The 20119-nt window shown below is 40.7% G+C and overlaps 1 protein-coding gene across 2 annotated transcripts in view; it reads left to right on the top strand.

The window, feature by feature from the left end:
• Nucleotides 1-20119, top strand: part of PHF20 (PHD finger protein 20) — a 154015-nt gene that overhangs the window by 12969 nt on the left and 120927 nt on the right. For both annotated transcript variants that reach the window (XM_055303683.1, XM_055303673.1), the window contains exon 2: nucleotides 14818-14932. In XM_055303683.1, coding sequence (XP_055159658.1) covers nucleotides 14850-14932 — 83 coding nt within the window. In that variant the 5' untranslated portion in view covers nucleotides 14818-14849. The remainder of the gene's footprint in view (nucleotides 1-14817; nucleotides 14933-20119) is intronic.

Genomic DNA, 20119 nt, shown 5'->3' with positions numbered 1-20119 from the left:
GTTGTGAGTTCAAGTCCCACATTGGGTGTAGAGTTTATATTAAAAAAAAATGATGGTTTAATCTAATGAGTGCTTATCCCATGTCAGGAACATAATGCTAGGATTTTAAAGGCTGATTCCCAGGCATCTTAGATAGTATTTCAGGCTTTCATTGTTCTAGTAGAGACTTAATTTTTTTAGGGAGTGGGAGAGGTGGAGAGGAAGGGGGAGAGAGAGAGAATCCCAAGCAGGCTCTGTGCTGAGTATGGAGTCCGATGTTGGACACAGTCTCAAGATCTTGAAGTCATGACCTGAGCTGAAATCAAGAGTCAGACACTTAACCGATGAGCCACCTAGGCACCCCTAGAGACCTGATTTTTAAGAGGGTTCTTTCCTACATGGAAAAGGTACACAGCTAGATGGATTGACATACCTTTGTTGCAGGCACACAAGTGTTTGGATTCCTAGGTTGTGGAAACCTGGCCTGGAAATGTGGGCATTTACAATAATAACTATAGTTAGCATTTTTTGGAGCACTCTGTTGGAGCTTATGTAATCTTTTTTTTTTTTTTTTTTAAGATTTTATTTATTCACAAGAGATAGAGAGAGAGGCAGAGACATAGGCAGAGGGAGAAGCAGGCTCCATGCAGGGAGCCCAATGTGGGACTCGATCCTGGGACTCCAATATCACTCTCTGAGCCAAAGGCAGACACCCAACTGCTGAGCCACCCAGGCGTCCCGGAGATTATGGAATCTTTACAGTTTATCTATTATCCTCATCTAACAGACATAGAAGCTGAGATTGAATAACTTGTTCAATGGAGTACCAAGTTTCTTTACCCATTTTCCCAGTGCTCTTACATCCTTACTTAAATGCCATACTTTTCCCTTCAGAGGTTTGAATAAATCATGTTAATCACAATGTCAAACACGTGGCAGTCTGGAACCCAGATTTGAAGCACTACTGAGAGAAGGGGTGGCCTTGCCACTTCATCCCAGAGGATGTTCCTGATAATGCAAACATCCCTCAGTTGTAGAAGCCAAACTCGTCCAGCTCAGGCTACCTTTTTCCCTTTCTTGAGGCTCCTGGCCATGGCTGGTGCTGTTTGACTGTCCCTTGGTCCCATGGAGTGGCAAATGCTGTCCAATGTGATTTGATAAGTAGGAAATTGGTCATGATGTGACCTATATAAGACTTAAGTATCTGCAGTTTAGAAGGGCAAGGTAGTGAAAGAGGCCTCCTTTTATATCCAGGCTGTGTGATAGGTCATGGCAAGGACCAAGACATGGAGGCAATATGCCTGAGTTTGAATTCCATCATCTGCCACTCTCTTGGGAATACACATAACTTGGGCATGTGACTTAAACCTCTTGGCATGGGCATTGGAGGGTGACTTCCAGTGTAGGTAGTTACTTAACCTCTGGGACCTGTTTCCTCCCTTAAATATCGTCCTGACTGCCTCACATTGATCATTGGAAATATCAGTAAATGTTATTTTCCTTCCATTACCTTTTTTTTAGAAAAATATTTTATTTATTTATTCGAGAGAGAGAGAGAGAGAGAGAGAGAGAGAGAGAGAGGTAGAGACCTAGGCAGAGGGAGAAGCAGGCTCCATGCAGGGAGCCTGATGTGGGACTCGATCCTGGGACCCCAGGATCATGCCCTGAGCCGAAGACAGGTGCCAAACCGCTGAGCCACCCATGGATTCACTCCTTCCATTTCCTAATCTTTAAAATGGGAATGAGAAAACCAGTGTATAAGGTTATCAAAACTTGGTAAACTGTGAATAGTTGAGTATATGTTACTATTCTGTTTTATTCATCACAAATTGTTTTTAAAATTCCTTCATGGGCAGCCCCAGTGGCGCAGCGATTTAGCGCCGCCTGCAACCTGGGGTGTGATCCTGGAGACCCAGGATCGAGTTCCATGTCCGGCTCCATGCATGGAGCCTGCTTCTCCCTCTGCCTGTGTCTCTGCCTGTCTCTCTCTATGTCTCTATGAATAAACAAAAAAAATCTTAAAAAAAAAAAAAGCCAGACTTTAAAAAAAAAATTTAAAATTCCTTCATGTTGTTTGTATTTTATCCATAACTCTCTCAGTAGAGAGGGAAAAGACTTAATTTTTTTTCCTTTTTAAAACAGAACAACTTAAACAGTAATCCCTTAATAATCATTAGTGTACAGATATCCCAAAGGCTTCATTTATTATTCATTTATATTTTCAAAGGCCCTATTTTTTTTTTAAGTTTTTTTTTTTTTTTTTTTATTCATGAGAGAGACAGAAAGCGGCAGAGAACATAGGCAGAGGGAGAAGCAGACTCCATGCAGGGAGCCCGATGTGGGACTTGATTCCAGAACTCTGGGATCATGTCCTGAGCCAAAGGCAGACACTCAACCGCTGAGCCACCCAGGCATCCCCAAAGGTCCCATTTTAAAAAGTAGTATAAGTAGAGTGGATCTTAGAGGAGGTCCTGCTTCTCAGATCCCAGCTCTCCCACCTAGCCAGGTGACCGTGGGCAAGTTATTTGCTCTAAGTCTCCTTTCCTCTGTAAAATCGGATAATACTGCCAACTTCTCTGTGTTGCAGTATTTGGGGATAAGGTATTTGTAAAGGAGTTAGCCTGTGGTGAAGTAAATGTTGGCCATTTCCTGGTATTAATAATAAAGGCCAGGAGTAAAAGTTAATATTTAAAGAATAAGGTGATGAGTTAGTTAACTATTAAATAATCTATTTGTCATTAAAATCTCCTGTGCAGTGAAACAGTTGTAATTCAGGAAAATGTCTTTGGAGGCCTCATGGAGTGATGACTCCATATCCAAATTATTTCCTTTTTTTTTTTTCCCCTCAGATGTAGTGTTCAACAATTTATTGGTTGAGATTTTTTTTTTTTTTTAAATTTTTTTTATTTATTTATGATAGTCACAGAGAGAGAGAGAGAGAGAGAGGCAGAGACACAGGCAGAGGGAGAAGCAGGCTCCATGCACCGGGAGCCTGACGTGGGATTCGATCCCGGGTCTCCAGGATCGCGCCCTGGGCCAAAGGCAGGCGCCAAACCGCTGCGCCACCCAGGGATCCCCAATTTATTGGTTGAATAGAACACCCAGTGCTCATCACATCACATTGTTTTCTTTTGTAATATAGTGATACCTCAATTAAGGAGTCCTATAAGAACAGTTTAGGTATTTGGTTTTTTGTTTTTTTTGTTTTTTTCCAGTTTAGGTATTTGATAAGGTTATCAAAACTTGGTAAACTATGAATAGTAGTTGAGTATATGTTACTATTCTGCTATTCTGTTTTATTCCTCACAAATTGTTTTTAAAATTCCTTCATGTCATAAGTTTGTATTTTATCGGAGTGTCTGGATGGCTCTGTCAGTTAAGTGTCTGCAGTTCAGGTCATGATCTCAGGGCCCTGGGATCCAGCCCTGCATCGAGGCTCTCTGCTCAGCGGAGAGTCTGCTTCCCCTTCTCCCTCTACCCCTGCCTCTGCTTCAGCTCCCTCTCACACTCTCTATCAAATAAAATCTTAAAAAAAAAAAAAAAAAAAAAAAAGTTTCTTTTCCTTCTGTCCCTCCCCCTACTCGTGAGTGCCTGCATGCGTGCACATGTGCTCTTTTTCTCTCTCATATAAATAAATAAATCTTAAAAAAAAAAAAAGGCTCCCTGCTCTGAAAGGAAGCCACACAAACCCACTCCAAAGCTACCAACATTTATAGACTGGAGCCTCCCCTTGCCTGAAAAATGAATACAGCTTTGCTTAGGTCCAGGAGCAAAATTGTGGTCTGTCTTCAGGTCCTTTGTTCCCTATATCTTGCCTTCCTCCCCTGCTCTGAAGGCTTCCTTCATTGGGTAGCACTTTCAAAGAGCCTCCTCGTGATTGTCTCTGTGAATCCTGACTTCCGTTTAGGGGAGTGATACTTGTCCTTCTTTCTTGTTTTTATTCTGCCAGTGAGGAAGTTGACATTTAACAAGCACCTGACCACCATGTAAGGGCACTGCTTGTTTGTTAAATGCTGGGGCTGCCTATGGGGGAGGGCAGGGCCTTGTGAGAGATCGCTTGGAGACAGGCAGTTTCAGTCTAGAGTGCTGAGTGCTGTGGTCCAGAGAACAGGCCAGACTGCCATGGGAGAATATTGTAGTGGGCTGCTGGCCCAGCAGGTCCTTCAGGGAGGTGCAGAAGGACTGGGCAGAGGAAGCAGCTTGTTTGAGCAAAGTTCCTGGGCGTTGGAACTATAAGGAGTCTGGCTACGTGTGTGGCTGCAAGAGCAGTAATACTCTGAGAGCCTAACTAATTTCTGTCTTCACAACACCTGTATGAATGTATAAAGTTGGTACTGGTACTATTCCTATTTTATAGGTGAAATGCCTGAGGCTCAGAGAGAAAATGACTTGCACAAAGTTATCTGGAAAATGTTAGAGCTGGAATCCAAATCCAGTCTGTCTTAATCCAGAGTTCTGGCACCTAACCACTGTATGCCACTGCTCTTCTGCTCAGTTTGCCTAGTGTCTTATTTTTTTTTTTTTAAGATTTTATTTATTTAGTCACAAGAGACACAGAGAAAGAGAGAGAGGCAGAGACACAGACAGAGGGAGAAGCAGGCCCCAGGCAGGGAGCCCGATGTGGGACTCGATCCCTGTGGGACTCGATCCCGGGTCTCCAGGATCAGGCCCTGGGCCGAAGGCAGGCTCTAAACCGCTGAGCCACCCAGGGATCCCCCTAGTGGCTTATTTTTAAGCGCCCATCTTTAGAGGCTCGTAGGTTGATTTGGTCACAATGACTATCTCACTGACAGCCTTAATGCTACACTGAGTAGCTTAAACTTGGTCCTATGGGGGAACTACTGAGCTTTTTCTTTTCTTTTCTTTTCTTTTCTTTTCTTTTCTTTTCTTTTCTTTTCTTTTCTTTTCTTTCTTTTTTTCTTTTTTTTTTTTTTTAAGATTTTATTTATTTATTTGACAGCACAACCAGAGGAAGCTGCAAGTAGAGGGAGAGGGAGAATCAGGCTCCCTGCTGATCAGGGAGCCTGATGCAGGATTCAATCCCAGGACGCTGGGATCAGGACCTGAGCCAAAAGCAGATGCTTAACCGACGGAACCACCCAGGCACCCCCACCCCTTTTTTTAAATGAGATATAATTGACATATAACCTGGACTTTTTTTTTTTTTTTTAAGATTTTACTTATTTATTCATGAGAGACACACACACACACAGACATAGGCAGAGAGAGAAGCAGGCTCCATGCAGAGAGTAATGTGGGACTTGATCCTGGGACTCCATCCTGGGACTCGATCCTCGGACTCTAGGATCACACCCTGGGCCGAAGGCAGGTGCTCAACTGCTGAGCTACCCAGGCGTCCCCAACCTGAACTGTTTTATTTATTTACCCAAACTGTTTTAAACAGAAGAGTCTAATGATCACTTAGTAGCTAGCAGTGAGGAAGATGAGCAACTGTGTGGTAGTTGATTAGAGTCATACTACTTGGGTTCAATTCCTTGTCCCAGTACTTGCTAGCTTTGTCATTTGGGCAGCCTACTTTCTGAACCTTTGTTTTCTCATTTGTAAAATGCGAATCATCATCATCACTACAAACCTATAAAAGGTAGACACTAAATGAGATGATGGTTATATAAAGCACTTAGAATAGTGTCTGTAGTAAAACAGGCAGTCAGAAGATGTCAGTTTCTTTTTTTTTTAATTTTTTATTTATTTATGATAGTCACAGAGAGAGAGAGAGAGAGAGAGAGAGAGAGGCAGAGACACGAGACACAGGCAGAGGGAGAAGCAGGCTCCACGCACCGGGAGCCTGATGTGGGATTCGATCCCGGGTCTCCAGGATGGCGCCCTGGGCCAAAGGCAGGCGCCAAACCGCTGCGCCACCCAGGGATCCCAAGATGTCAGTTTCTAAGACAGTATTGATTCAGATCTGGAAAACTGTGGCTAGGGCTTTGAGCTCCTGAAAGCTGTTGTAGTAATTGGATCAGAACTGATGGGGGCCTGCAGTGGGAGAGACCTACAAGTAGGTATTACAAAGTGGTGAGTGGGAGGCAAGGGTGATGTGCTTGTTTCTAGCTTGGCACATTTGCCAGTTTTGGGCCTTAAACTCTGTTGAGGAGAAAAGGAACTTGTGAGGGTAGGATGATTAGCTCAGTGAAGTTGAGTAAGGTCCCAAAGGTCATTGAGCAAATATATTCTGGAGCCCTGCCTGAACAATAGGCCCTTCCCACTGCTTCTGGGAAGATCACTGATTTGACCAGCTCATTCTCAGTAATTTGGAATAAGTAAACTCAACCTGTGTTTGCTCTCTGCCTGAATTTTAATTGTGGAAGGAAAAACTTGGCTCTTGGAGAAAGCATTTGAAATGTCTATAAAGAGAGTAAGGTAGTTTTTGGCCTATTTCTTTCCTTCCTCCTTTCCTGATTTCCCTCCTCTCCTTTGAGGGGGTTAGGAAATAAAATAAGAGGTTAATTCAGCTTTTACAGTATGACCTGGGGAGGGGCCTGAGGAATGGTACTGGTCTTTCTTTGCTTTATTTATTTATTTATTTATTTATTTATTTATTTAAATTTTTTTTTTTAAGATTTGATTTATTTATTCATGAAAGAGAGAGGGGTAGAGACACAGGCAGAGGGAGAAGCAGGATCCATGCAGGGAGCCCGATGTGGGACTCCATCCCGGTTCTCCAGGATCACACCCCCGGCTGCAGGCGGCACCAAACCGCTGCGCCATCGGGGCTGCTCTGGTCTTTGCTTTAGATCCAGTCTTCCTTCTGTGACCTTGAGGAAACCAGGGTAGTCATGGATGGGCCCCTACCCCTACTTGAATCAACTTGTCACCTTCCCAGGACTAAATACATGCTTCCTATGTTCTTTAGTGTATTGGATACTATTTGTTGTTAATACTTCATGATAATATTTTTTTTTTTAAATTTTTTTTTTAAATTTTTTTTTTGATTTTTATTTATTTATGATAGTCACAGAGAGAGAGAGAGAGAGAGAGAGAGAGAGAGAGGCAGAGACATAGGCAGAGGGAGAAGCAGGTTCCATGCACCGGGAGCCTGACGTGGGATTCGATCCCGGGTCTCCAGGATCGCGCCCTGGGCCAAAGGCAAGCGCCAAACCGCTGCGCCACCCAGGGATCCCACTTCATGATAATATTGATTAGGCTGTAATCCTTTGTGTCTGATGTCCGTTTTGCTAGTACTACTACTATTATACAACCATTTTATTTTCAGTGCTGAATAGTTAGTGTGAACTGTGCTAAGTATTGGATATCCATTAGCTCACTTATTCCTCACAACCTCACAACAACCCTAGGAGGTAGGTTTTTTTTTTTTTTTTTGGAGGTAGGGTTTTTAATCCTATTTTATAGATGGGCAAACAGAGGCTCAGTGATTTAGCTCATCTTAATTCAGCCAATGAGTAGAGCCAGGATTTGTCAGAATCTGAGTCTAAAACCTGTCTATGCTCCATCCCTAAGCATTTCTGACCTTCCTCCAAGACAACTTTGGCAAAGAGTCCCCTTGGAAACTTCTTCCTTTGAGATGAAGGTGTCACTGGACCTGCTGATACTGTTAAGCTTTTCTGGGACAGCATTATGGGTTTGCAGGGTAGTCTCTACCTCCTAGGCACAGGGCTGGTGAGGGAGATGGGGGCACACTCCTGCCTGAGACACCTTGCCTCTAGGACTCTCCCTTTGCCTAGAATTTTTCTCCTAGATCTTTACCTGGTTGTCTTCTTGTCATTTAGATCTCTGTCAGATCTCAGCTCCTCAGAGTCCTTTGTAACAGCCTTATCTAAAGTGGTCTTTCTATTGGGTTTCCCCACAGTGCTTATCCTGCCAGAGATTATCTTCTTTGTGTGAATCTTGTTTATTACCTGACTTCCCCATTAGAGAACAGGGTTGGGGTAGTCTTGTCCTTCTAGTATCTATTTGCAGTACCTGGCACATAGGCATTCAATAAATACTCACTGATGGGCGCCTTGGTGGCTCAGTGGGCCGACTGACTGCCTTCAGCTCAGGTCATGATCCCAGAGTCACGCTCCTTTCTTGGCAGGGAGCCTGCTTCTCCCTCACTCTGCTTGCTACTCCCCATGCTGTGCCTGCTCTCTCTGTGTCAAATAAATCTTTAAAAAAATGAATGAAAGGACTTTTGTTTATTTATTTTAAAGATTTTATTTGAGAGAGACTGTGTGCATGAAAGAGCATGAACAGGGGAGGGGCAGAGGGAGAAGGCAATTTGGGGCTCTATCCCAGGACCCTAAGGTCATGACCTGAGCCGAAGGCAGATGCTTAACCGATTGAGCCACCCAGGTACCCCAGAACTTTTGTATATTTAAGTAATATTTTTTAAAAATACAATGATGTAATAAGTAATCCAAGATTAAAATCTTACCAACTAGATAATCCCCTGCTGACAAAAAAAGTACATTTTTGAGGTTAGAAAATTCTAACAATATAGTAAGATAAAAAATGAAAACTTGCATTTCCATGCTGCATTCCTCTCATTAACAGAACTACTTAAACAGTTTCTTAGTTCCTTTTAAGAAATAATTTTATGCATATGCTATAATAGATGTACCTATATTTATGTTTGTTTACATTGAAAAAATAATACCATACACATGCCTCTATACCATGCCCTTTTTACTTGACAATATGTCTTACAGATGGCTCCATATCAACATCTACTGATAGCCATTATTCCTTTTAATGGCTATACAACATTCTATGAACATAATTTGTTTAACGAGGCCTCTTTTAATGGACATATTAGCTGCAGAAATTGCAGAGCTATATTGATCATCAGTACAGGTAATTTGGCAGACTTTGGGGATGTATCTCTAGGATAAGTTACTGGCTGTGGGACCATTGGGTTGCAGATATGTGTATTTTTTATTTATGTAAACTCTACTCCCAATGTGGGGATTGAACTCATCACCTGGAGATCAAGAATCACATGCTCTGCTGACTGAGCCCACCAGGCACTCCATGTGTATTTTTGTAGATAGTGCCAAGTTGCCTCTAGAAAAGCTTTTCCAATTTATGCTTCTACCAACAGTGGATAAGGATGCTTTTTTTTCTCCTCATCCTGAAAACATTGATTATCCTACCTTTAAATTTTTTGCCTTAGAACTGAAAAATTGTTATTTTGATTTGCATTTCTTTTAATTTAGGGTGATATTTTTTTTTTTTTAATTTTTATTTATTTATGATAGTCACACAGATAGAGAGAGAAGCAGAGACACAGGCAGAGGGAGAAGCAGGCTCCATGCACCAGGAGCCCGACGTGGGATTCGATCCCGGGTCTCCAGGATCACGCCCTGGGCCAAAGGCAGGCGCTAAACCACTGCGCCACCCAGGGATCCCCTAGGGTGATATTATATGGATAGAATATAACATGCTAATTAGAGCTTTGTATTTTCTCCCCCTTCCCCAGCAACCTGCCAGTTCTTATATTTTGCCCACTTTTGAGTAAGTTGACTTTTTTGTTCTTGGTTTGTATGTACTCTTATTTTTTTTTAAAGATTTTATTTATTTATTCATGAGAGACATAGAGAAAGAGAGAGAGAGGCAGAGACATAGGCAGAGGGAGAAGCAGGCTCCTTGCAGGAAGCCCCATGTAGGACTCATCCAGGGACTCCAGGATGACGCCCTGAGCCAAAGGCAGATGCTCAGCCACTGAGCCACTCAGGCGTCCCTCTTAATATAGGAAGTTAGCTCTTTGTCATTTGCTTTGTAGCTATACCTCCCCCCACCTTTGTGAAAGTGCCTCTTAAACAGTATTACACAGCATACACTTAAAGCTTTCATTATTATTGATATAGGAGCATTGACTTTGAATACTGTATTTAAAGAAATAAGCCTTTATATCTCCTTTGTGGCAGTGGGTTCCCATTATAGGGAAATTTAAATGTAAAGGGATAATTTAAAGCCCTATCAAGGTCTTTAAATGGAATCCTATATAAATACAGATAGGTAAGATTTTTTTTCTCTTATTTTTCCTCTGTGTCCTTATTGAATATATTACCTTTAATTCTTAATTCTGGAAGCTGGAGATTTTTGGAAGAAAAAGTCAAGGCCCTGAAGAATGGATAAGTTGAAAGCTATAGATAGAATCTTAGCCCTTTTGCATCCTTCTTTATTTATTTTTAAAGATTTTATTTATTTATTTAACAGAGCACAAGTAGGCAGAGCAGCAGGCAGAGGGAGAGGCAGAAGCAGACTCCCTGCCCAGCAGAGAGCTTGACCTGGGGCTGGATCCCAGGACCCCAGGATCATGACCTGAACTGAAGGCAGACCTTTAATCAAAAGAGCCAACTAGGTGCCCCATCCTTTTGCATCTTGAGAACAACTTGTGTTAAACTTAATGTGAGAAGTTTAAGTTTAAAAAAAAAAAAAGTACTTAGGTAACTTTTTAAATAAAAAATTCCTGCTTCTGCTTTGAACTCCTTTTGTTAGTGTTGTCAAATTGAATTGAGACTTTGGGGTGCCTGGCTGCCTAAGTCTGTAGACCATGGGACTTAGGATCTTAGGGTTGTGAATTCAAGTTCCATGGTGGGCGTAGAGTTTACTTAAAAACAACAAAATTAAATTGAGACTTTTATTTTATTTTATTTTATTTTATTATTATTATTTTTTATGATAGTCACAGAGAGAGAGAGAGGCAGAGACACAGGCAGAGGGAGAAGCAGGCTCCATCGGGAGCCCGACGTGGGATTCGATCCCCAGTCGCCAGGATCGCGCCCTGGGCCAAAGGCAGGCGCTAAACCGCTGCGCCACCCAGGGATCCCCTAAATTGAGACTTTTAGATGATTTCTTGGTGTCATTCCCCTTGCCCCTTGTTAGAGCTTGTTCATCTCCTTCTAGTGTTTGTGTTTATCTTTCTGGGTGGGCTAGAGCAGGGTCTGAGTTGGATTTCTCCTCATTTCCAGCACAATGCCTGAGGAATAGTACTCACTAATCAATTGTCGAATGATTTAATGTGAAATCAAAAGACAAATGCTGCCACTCTAGAAGAGTGTGGGGGAAGATTGGGGATGGGACACTAAAGTCCTATTAATTCTTTGTCTTATTCTTTGTGATACCAGAGAGTAAAACTTCAAGTAAGTGGGTTAGAGTTCGAATGAAACCGGTTTTAGTTCATGGTTAGGAAGACAATTCAGCCTCAAGAGGAATTGTTTTTCTTTTCTTTTCCTTTCTTTTCTTTTCTTTTCTTTTCTTTTCTTTTCTTTTCTTTTCTTTTCTTTTCTTTTCTTTCTTTTCCTTTTTTTTCCTTTGTGCCACTGGGAATAATTTGCTCATCTTCATTCATTTACTGCCTTCCTCCCATGCTCCTGTATTTTAATGGAAGGCCTCCTAGGGTACCTGGGGAGAATTTGTGTGATGAAAGAATTAATTCAGAAATGAAGCAGACCTGAGCTTTTATTCTGGGGTTTGTCATTTAGCACTGTTAGCCAAATTACTTTAAGCCTAATTTCCTCATTTGTGACAATAGAATTATTAATAGCTAATAATTCCTTTGTAGTCCTTACTGTGTATCAGTGCTGTGCCCCTTAAATGGATTATCTCACTTAATCCTCACACCCACTGCCTAGAGATAGGTACTGTTGTCACCACTAACCCCTTTTAAGGAAAGGAAACAAATTCAGTGGGATTAAGTAATTACTCAGATTCATTCAGGTAGTATGAGGTGGATCTGGGGGTTTAAGGTCAAGCGTTTAATCCCATTACATTATTATTATTTTTTTAATGATTTTATTTATTTGAGAAATAGCATGAGCAGGGAGGAGAGGCAGAGGGTGAAGCAGACTCCCCACTGAGCAGGAAGATCTAATTGGGCTTTTTCCCCAGGACCTTGAGGTAATGACCTGAGTTGAAGGCAGATGCTTAACTGACTGAGCCACCAAGGTGCCCCTAAACATTATATACATAGCCTCTGTAAAAGGGAGCTGTCCCCCATGCATAAAGTCTGACAAATATTTATAGTTTAGTGAGTGTTCAGTGCCACTCTGCCTTTCTTCTTGTTTGGCATCACTTAAAATTTTTTATTTTTTATTTTTAAGTAATCCCTACACCCAATGTGGGGCTTGAATTTACAATCCTGGGATCAAGAATTGCATGCTCTACTGACTGCACCAGCCAGGCACCCCTGGCATTACTTTTTCATATAATCTGGAAAGCCAAACTATTAAGCTGTATATTACTTATTATGTATGAAATCAGAGATAAAAAGATAGATAATTTGAGGTGGTATTTGTTAGTCAAGCCAAAATGAAAACTTATACTGATTGGATTTACTTACATCAGATTTGATATTTCATTTTTCTTGGGAGTGTTAGGTAAAGTCAGTCAGACCTCTGGCTCTCCCTTTCCTAGGGTCATTATAGTAGAAACACTCCTTTTTTTTTTTTTAAGATTTTATTTATTTATTCATGAGAGACACACACACACAGAGAGAAGCAGAGATACAGACAAAAGGAGAAGCAGGCTCCATGTGGGGAGCCTAACGGGCGATCCCAGGACTCCAGGATCACGCCCTGGGCCAAAGGCAGGCGCTAAACGGCTGAGCCACCCAGGGATCCCCAGAAACACTTCTTCTTAACATAATAACTTTTCAGTTTTTCAGAGTTTTTTTGCTTCCTTAATACAACTGTCAACCATTCCTGTCTTCATTTGAGTTGTTTTGTGTGTTCCCCAGTATCAGCCCTTCAGAATTGGTTTAATGGATAGCTCATTCTTCAAATTACAGGGTTTTTTTTCTTACGGAAAAATTCCATTGTGAAAATCTTTAAATTTATGAAATTGTTTAAAAGGAAAAGAACAAGTGTACCTGTCTGGCTCAGTCAGTAGAGCATGTGACTCTTGATCTCAGCGTTGTGAGTTCAAATCCCATGTTTGATGTAGAGATTACTTTTAAAAATAAATAAAAGGAAAAGTACAGTCACTTCCGGGATGCCTGAGTCTCTCAGGGCTCAGTGGTTGAGCGTCTGCCTTTGGCTCAGGTCGTGATCCCGGGGTCCTGGGAACAAGTCCTGCATCGGGCTCCCCGATGAAGGGAACCTGCTTCTCCCTCTGCCTATGTCTCTGCCTCTCTCTCTCTATCTCTTATGAATAAATAAATAGGATCTTAAAAAGAAAAAATAAAGAGCAATCACCTACAACCTGTTTTTTTCTACCTTTTTTTTTTTTAAGATTTTTATTGAGAGAGTGTGTGTGCATGTGCATGCACGAGCTGGGGGAGAAGCAGAGGGCAAGGGAGAGAGAAAATCTTAAGCAGGCTCCACACCTAGTATGGAGTCTGTTGTGGGGCTTGATCATGATCCTGAGATCATGATCTCAGCTGAAATGAAGAGTCTGGAGCTTACCTGATTGAGCTACCCTGGTGTCCCTAAATACACATGTGTTTTAAAGATTTATTTTTAAATTTATTTTAGAGATATGGAGAGGGGCAAAGAGAGGAGGAGCCCAATGTGGGGCTTGATCCAGGGACCCTGTGATCATGACCTGAGCTGAAATCAGGAGTTGGACACTTAATCGACTGAGCCATCCAGGCGCTCCAAGCCTGGATGAGGATGATATATGAGGTTTTTTTTTTTTTTAAGATTTTATTTATTTCTTCATGAGAGATACGCAGAGAGAGGCAGAGATACAGGCAGTGGGAGAAGCAGGCATTCCTCAAAGGGAGCCTGATGCAGAACTCGATCCCAGGACCAGGGTCATGCCCTGAGCCAAAGGCAGATGCTCAACCACTCAGGCGTCCCCATACATGAGTTTTAATGTGAGCTCAAAGTGGTGTAATTTGGGATCCTGACTTCTCATATAATGTACTGCATACAGATTCTTCCTAAGATATGATGGCATTACACATCAGATATGAGGATCCACTTCAGTGATTTTTCCACATTTAGTTAGTCCATTGCTAAGATTGTGTTTCTGATATGACACAGATGTTGCCCTAGCATAACTCTGGTGTTGCTTGGGCAGTATAAGCTTTTTTTGAGACCCAAAGTTTAGTTGGGGAAAATGCAATTTGAGGTGGCCTGCTATGTGAAGGTGGCCTGTTTAAGTGCCTCGAGAACTCAGAGTGGCTACATCACCATCAGAACCACCACTGGCCCCTAGAGATAAATTTTATTCTCATAGAAAATGATCACCAATCCCAGTATCCAAAGATTTGATGAAGAATTACTTAGGAAAATATAAATTGTCAGAATGAAGTCTAGAAGAGGCAGGAAAAAAAAAAGAGGAGGCAGAAATATAAATAGAACAGAGAAAGTATAAATAGTTCTTTCTTGTCCAACCTTCCAAATAGGGCCAGAAATCAGTGTGTCAGCTTTTGTTTACCTCTTTTGTGTACATAAAATTCGTAGGAGTTGCAGCTTGTGGTTATTCTTCTGTTTACTGGCTACATTTTTGTCGTCCCCCAGTGGGCTAGAGGCTTCATGAGGACAGGAAATGTGTGTCTCTTTTGGTCTTGACCATTTTTCTAGTGTCTCAGATATTGAATGCATTAGCAAATGATTATGTTTAACCTGGAGAGCAATTGTGTTTTTAGAGTTCTGAGGAATGCCCCTTAGAGGTGAGTCCTTGTCAGCAGTGTTGAGTGGGGGTCTCCTCAGTTTCTGGAACTACAGGATGCTGAATAATAGAAGAGGAGGAGCCAAGGGAGGGCACGCCTGTGTTAGGATGAGAGCAGGCATGAAGAAAGCCACTGGCAGGGTTTCCTGGAACTTTTTGTTTTGAATAATGCCTGTTTGTCTTTTATGTGTAGTGAGTGATGCTACACTCTGGGCAGACTTTGCCTAAGTTTCATAAATATTTAATTGGCTTTTTCAGGAGAATAAAGGCAGCCCTGCTGATGACTGAAAATGACAAAGCATCCACCTAACAGACGAGGAATCAGCTTTGAAGTGGGAGCCCAGTTGGAAGCCCGGGACCGATTAAAAAACTGGTACTTTTATATTTTTCTGCTAATTAAGTTGCTTCAGTAAAGGATTTTTGCTAGCACTGGTAACGAAGGGTAGCCTGGGCCTTTCTTTAGTGTTTTCTTGCTCCCTGACTCTTGGAAGGTAGAAGGATACTTAAGCCTAGAGCTGTGGAAATGCCCGTTCTTTTTGGTGCTTCCCTCTGTCCTGGAGACCATCCAGTGACTACTTGTTAATACCTGTTTCCCGTTTCTGCCTGTTTGGGTGAGGAAGTGTTGGGAAAAAGAAGCATGGATGGCTACAAGGCAAGGAAGAGTTAAAAGTAGCATCTTTCTTGCTCTTGGCTGCCTATCTGGAAGAAGAAAGGAAAGATCAAGGATAGAAGAATGAAAGGGATTAGATTGGATTTGTTTGTGTATTGTGAACAATCTCTCCTGTTTTCTGGGTGTGTGCTATGGTTGAAATTTAGTCATCACTCTGTAGGGGTGATTAAATTTAGAGGCTGAGGGGTTGTAGTCCTGACTTGTCATTGACTTGTGACCTCTGGCAGGTAATTAGCTACTTTGAGCATCAGCTTCATCTATAAATGTGTGGGTAGTAGTAATATCAACCTCAGAGTTTTTCTGAAAATCAAAGAATAGAATATGTGGAGAAAGGACTTCCTTACCAACTGTAAAATGTTGGTTGTTGTTGAGGGCATCCTAGAATTTGGTCATTTGTTGATGCTTAAGGGAAAGGTGGGGGTTTCAGAACTCAAACCTGAGTTTTCATAAGGAAGAGTGTAGACCTTTTGGGGAGTTTTCTCAAAATAGACTGACCAGTTCTTGGGGTATAGGAAGAGGAAAGAGGGGAAAAAGAAGCAGGGAAATGACTGGAGCCCAAAATGTCTCTGCTGCCTTTTGGAGCTAGATTTGATATATGAATTATGGATGTTTTGAACACCTAGTTGTTTTATTTATTTATTTATTTATTTATTTATTTATTTATTTATTTATTTATTTTTCATCTAGTTGTTTTAGGCTGTTTATGTTCTCTGTGGTTTTTTCCCCTTTTTCTTTTCCCTCAGCTCTTTTTTAAGACAGTTTAATCAAAAGAATTCTTTTTAAATATGGAAAAACATTAGAGTATAAAAAAAGTAAAAAAGTATGGCTAGCCGTTTAATAATCTGTGTACTTATCACTCAAATAAATATTAATAAAATGAATTAGTATGTAAAAATTTAACAAGATTTATAAATAACTTAATAAATGTCATTCAATAAATGAAACATTTTTGTTTTATTATATTTATGTTGAAAAAATTGAGGATATAAAACATTTCTGATTTAATGGAAGTATCTTTTATACCTTTCCAATTCAGTTCCCCTTCTGAGTTCTGTAGAGGCAACCAGCATCCCGAAGTTGGTTGTATCCTTTCTGTCCATGATTTTACATTTTTATTGATGTATGTATTCATAAATAATAGAATCACTTTAGGCATTAAAAAATTAATATAAGTGGTATTATATTGTTTGTTTCTTTTCTTTAGCTTATGTTTTTGTAACTTATCCATACTGATATGAAGGATATTCATCCTAAGTTTTATATAGAATTGCATTGTATGAATATACCATGTTAAAAAAGAAGAATATACAATATTTTGTTTATCCTACTGATACACATTTAGATTCTAGTTTTTCACTTTATTTATTTTAAAGTAAGCAATAGGTCCAGTGTGAGGTTTGAACTAATAACCCTGAGATCAAGAGTCATATTCTCTACGTACTGAGCCAGCCAGGCACTCCTAGTTTTTCACTTTAAATACAGTGTTGTTGGGGTGCCTGGCTGGCTCAGACAGAAGAGTGTGCCACTCTTGGTTTCAGGGTTGTGAGTTTGAGCCCCATGTTAGGTGTACAGATAACTAAAAAGAATAAATAAATAAAATTTTAAAATCCAAAACCGTGCTACTGTGAACATCTTTGTAAATGATTTTTTTTGTGTGTGTCCATTTGCAATACTTCTTAGACAGTGGCTTTCAAACTTTTTTATGGCAATTTATAGTAAATATATTTTAAATCTAGTATAGTACTCATCCATGTATACATATAAATTTAATGGAAGCAAACATTTTTAGAAACCGTTCTTAACCTTTAGTACATACATTACATTCTGATGTTTTCCCTCTATGTTGTATGTATGTTTCCTGAACATAACCACAAATGCTGGTTTAGAATCATTATTTTATAATCTAATGGGTCATGGAACTGTTGTTTGATAAGCCCTATTCTAGTGGATTTGTTGAGTAATATGATATATACATTTTCAGTTTTAATGGAAGTTGCCAAGTTTATCTCCAAAATGCTTCTTCTAAATTATACTTGTGCAGTAGTGCGTAAAACTTCCTGTTTTTCCATATCCTTATCAATCCTTGCTTTTTATAGACTTTCTGGTTTTGCCAATCTGTTGGTTATGAAACTTTCACTAGGCATACTGTCTAGTGAAATCGAGCATTTTTTAATATATGTGTTCTGTGACTTGCTCTTGACTATTTTCCTACTGGATTGTTTATCTTTTTTTAGTGATTTATTAGTGTTTTAGTAATATGTTATGGATTCCAATTCTTCATCAGTTTGTGTTGCAGAAATTTTCTAGTCTGTGGCTTGACTTTTCAGCTTGTTTCTGGTATCTTTTATGGCACATGATCCTCTCCTAAATTCTTCTAAAAGTATTAAGTTTGGCTTTTCACATTTTGATCTTTATCTACCTAGAATTGATTTTATGTATGGGATGAACTTGGTCTGATCTTTTTTATTCACTATATAAAATAATCAGTTGCCCCAACATAGTTTATAGAACGGTCCATTCTTTCCCTACTGATCTGTAGTACCATTTCTATGTATCAAGTCCCATAACGTGAATCTATTCTTAGCTCTTTATTATATTAATTTATATTTACTCTAGTGCAATTAGCAACACATTGTCTAATTCATATTGCTTTAAAGTAAGTCTTGGGAAGCCCCGGTGGCGCAGCGGTTTAGTGCTGCCTGCAGCCTGGGGTGTGATCCTGGAGACCCAGGATCGAGTCCAACGTCAGGCTTCCTGCATGGAGCCTGCTTCTCCCTCTGTCTGTGTCTCTGCCTGTCTCTCTCTCTCTTCCTGTGTTTCTATGAATAAATAAACAAAATCTTTAAAAAAAAAAAAGTAAGTCTTGATAGCTGTTAAGACAGATTTTGCATCTTTGTGCTTTATTTGTTGTATTCTTCAATCTTTACTGTTATTGTAATTGAAGTATAATTGACATTCAATGTTACATACTTTTAATGTGTTTTATTTTAGGGAGCCTGGGTGGCTCAGGGGTTGAGCATCTGCCTACGGCTCCAGGCATGATCCTGGAGTGCCGTATTAAGTCCCACATCTAGTGCCCCTTGGGGAGCCTGCTTGTTCCTCTGCCTGTGTCTCTGTCTCTCTGTGTCTCTCATGAATAAATAAATAAAATCTTAAAAATAATAACGTGAATTTTATTTTAATATTTTTATTGTATTTTTAAAAAAGATTTATTTGTTTGTTTGTTTATTTATGAATGACAGACACAGAGAGAGAGGCAGAGACACAGGCAGAGGGAGAAGCAGGCTCCATGCCGGGAGCCCGATGTGGGACTCCATCCTGGGTCTGCAGGATCACACCCTGGGCCCAAGGTGGCGCTAAACCACTGGGCCACCGGGCTGCCCAGGTCTTTTTTTTAAAGATTTTGTGTGTGTGTGTGTGTGTGTGTGTGTGTGTGTGTATGTATGTATTATATATTTATATTTATATTTATTTATATTTATTTGAGAGGGAGAGAGAGAGGGAGGGAAGGAGGGAGAGAGAATATTTGTGAGTGGGGGGAGGGCAGAGCAGAGAATCTGAAGCGGACTCTGCTGAGCACAGGGTCCTACATGGGACTTGACACCATGACCCTGATATGACCTGAGCTAAAATCGAGTCAGATGCCCAACCTACTGAGCCACCCAGTTGTCCCTGGATCTTTTTATATTACATTTTCTCTTTGGTTATTGGTGATGTGTAGTAATGCTATTGAGTTTTGTTGTTTTTGACAAATTCGGCGTGTGAACTTTTACTGAGATCATAATTCAAAAGCAACTGCTAAAAAAACCATTTATGACATTTATGTGATTGTTGGAAATTTGAATATCAATTAATGATATTAAAGCATCATTGTTTACTTTTTTAAAAAGTTGTTATTTATATGAAAGAGCATGAGAGAGAGAGAGCACATAAAAGCAGGGGGAGAGGGGATCCCTGGGTGGCTCAGCGGTTTGGCGCCTTCCTTTGGCCCAGGGTGCGATCCTGGAGTCCCAGGATCGAGTCCCGCATTGGGCTCCCGGCATGGAGCCTGCTTCTCCCTCTGCCTGTGTCTCTGCCTCTCTCTCTCTCTCTCTCTCTCTCTCTCTGTGTCTATCATAAATAAATAAATAAGTCTTTAAAAAAAAAACAACAGGGAGAGGCAGAGGGAGAGGGAGAGGGAGAGGGGGAAGCAGGCTCCCCACTGAGCAGGGAGCTCAACTCAGGATTTGATCCCAGGACCCTGAGATCATAACCTGAACGGAAGGCAGATGTTTAACTGACTGAGCCATCCACATGTCCCGAGCATTGTTAACTTCTTCAGGAATGGAAGTGATACAGCTATGTTTTTTAACAAGTCCTCATTTTTTAGAGATTGTATACTGACATTTATGAATAAAATGATACATTGTCTGGAACTTGCTTCAAAGGTAATATGAAGGGAGGAAAGGATGGGAGGATAGAGGAAGCAAAAGTAGTCATGACTGGTGGATATGTGAGGGTTTATTGCTGTTGGGTTTTGTATGCTAATTTTGTATCCAGAAACTTGTGCTGCATTTTTATACTTGAGCTACTAGCTTTTTTGGATTTTCTACGTAGACTGTCATATATATGCAAATAGATATATTGCCTCTTACTTTCCAATCCTTATGCTTCTCATTTCTTTTCTTTCCTTCTTCCTTTGCTCCCTTTTCTTTCCTTCTCTCTCCCATTTTTTAAAAAGATTTTATTTATTTATTTGAGAGAGTGACAGAGCAAGCATGAACAAGGTGGTGGGGGATGGGCAGAGGGAGAGGGAGAAGCAGACTCCCCTCTGAGCAGAGAGCTGATGCGGGGCTTGATCCCAGGACCCTGGGATCATGACCTGAGCCGAAGGCAGATGCTTAACCACCT

The sequence above is a fragment of the Nyctereutes procyonoides genome, unplaced genomic scaffold (assembly GCF_905146905.1).
Source record: "Nyctereutes procyonoides isolate TBG_1078 unplaced genomic scaffold, NYPRO_anot_genome, whole genome shotgun sequence".
Lineage (NCBI taxonomy): Eukaryota > Metazoa > Chordata > Mammalia > Carnivora > Canidae > Nyctereutes > Nyctereutes procyonoides.
The sequence above is the reverse complement of the archived record's forward strand: the minus strand, read 5'-3'. Positions and strand labels throughout refer to the sequence as shown.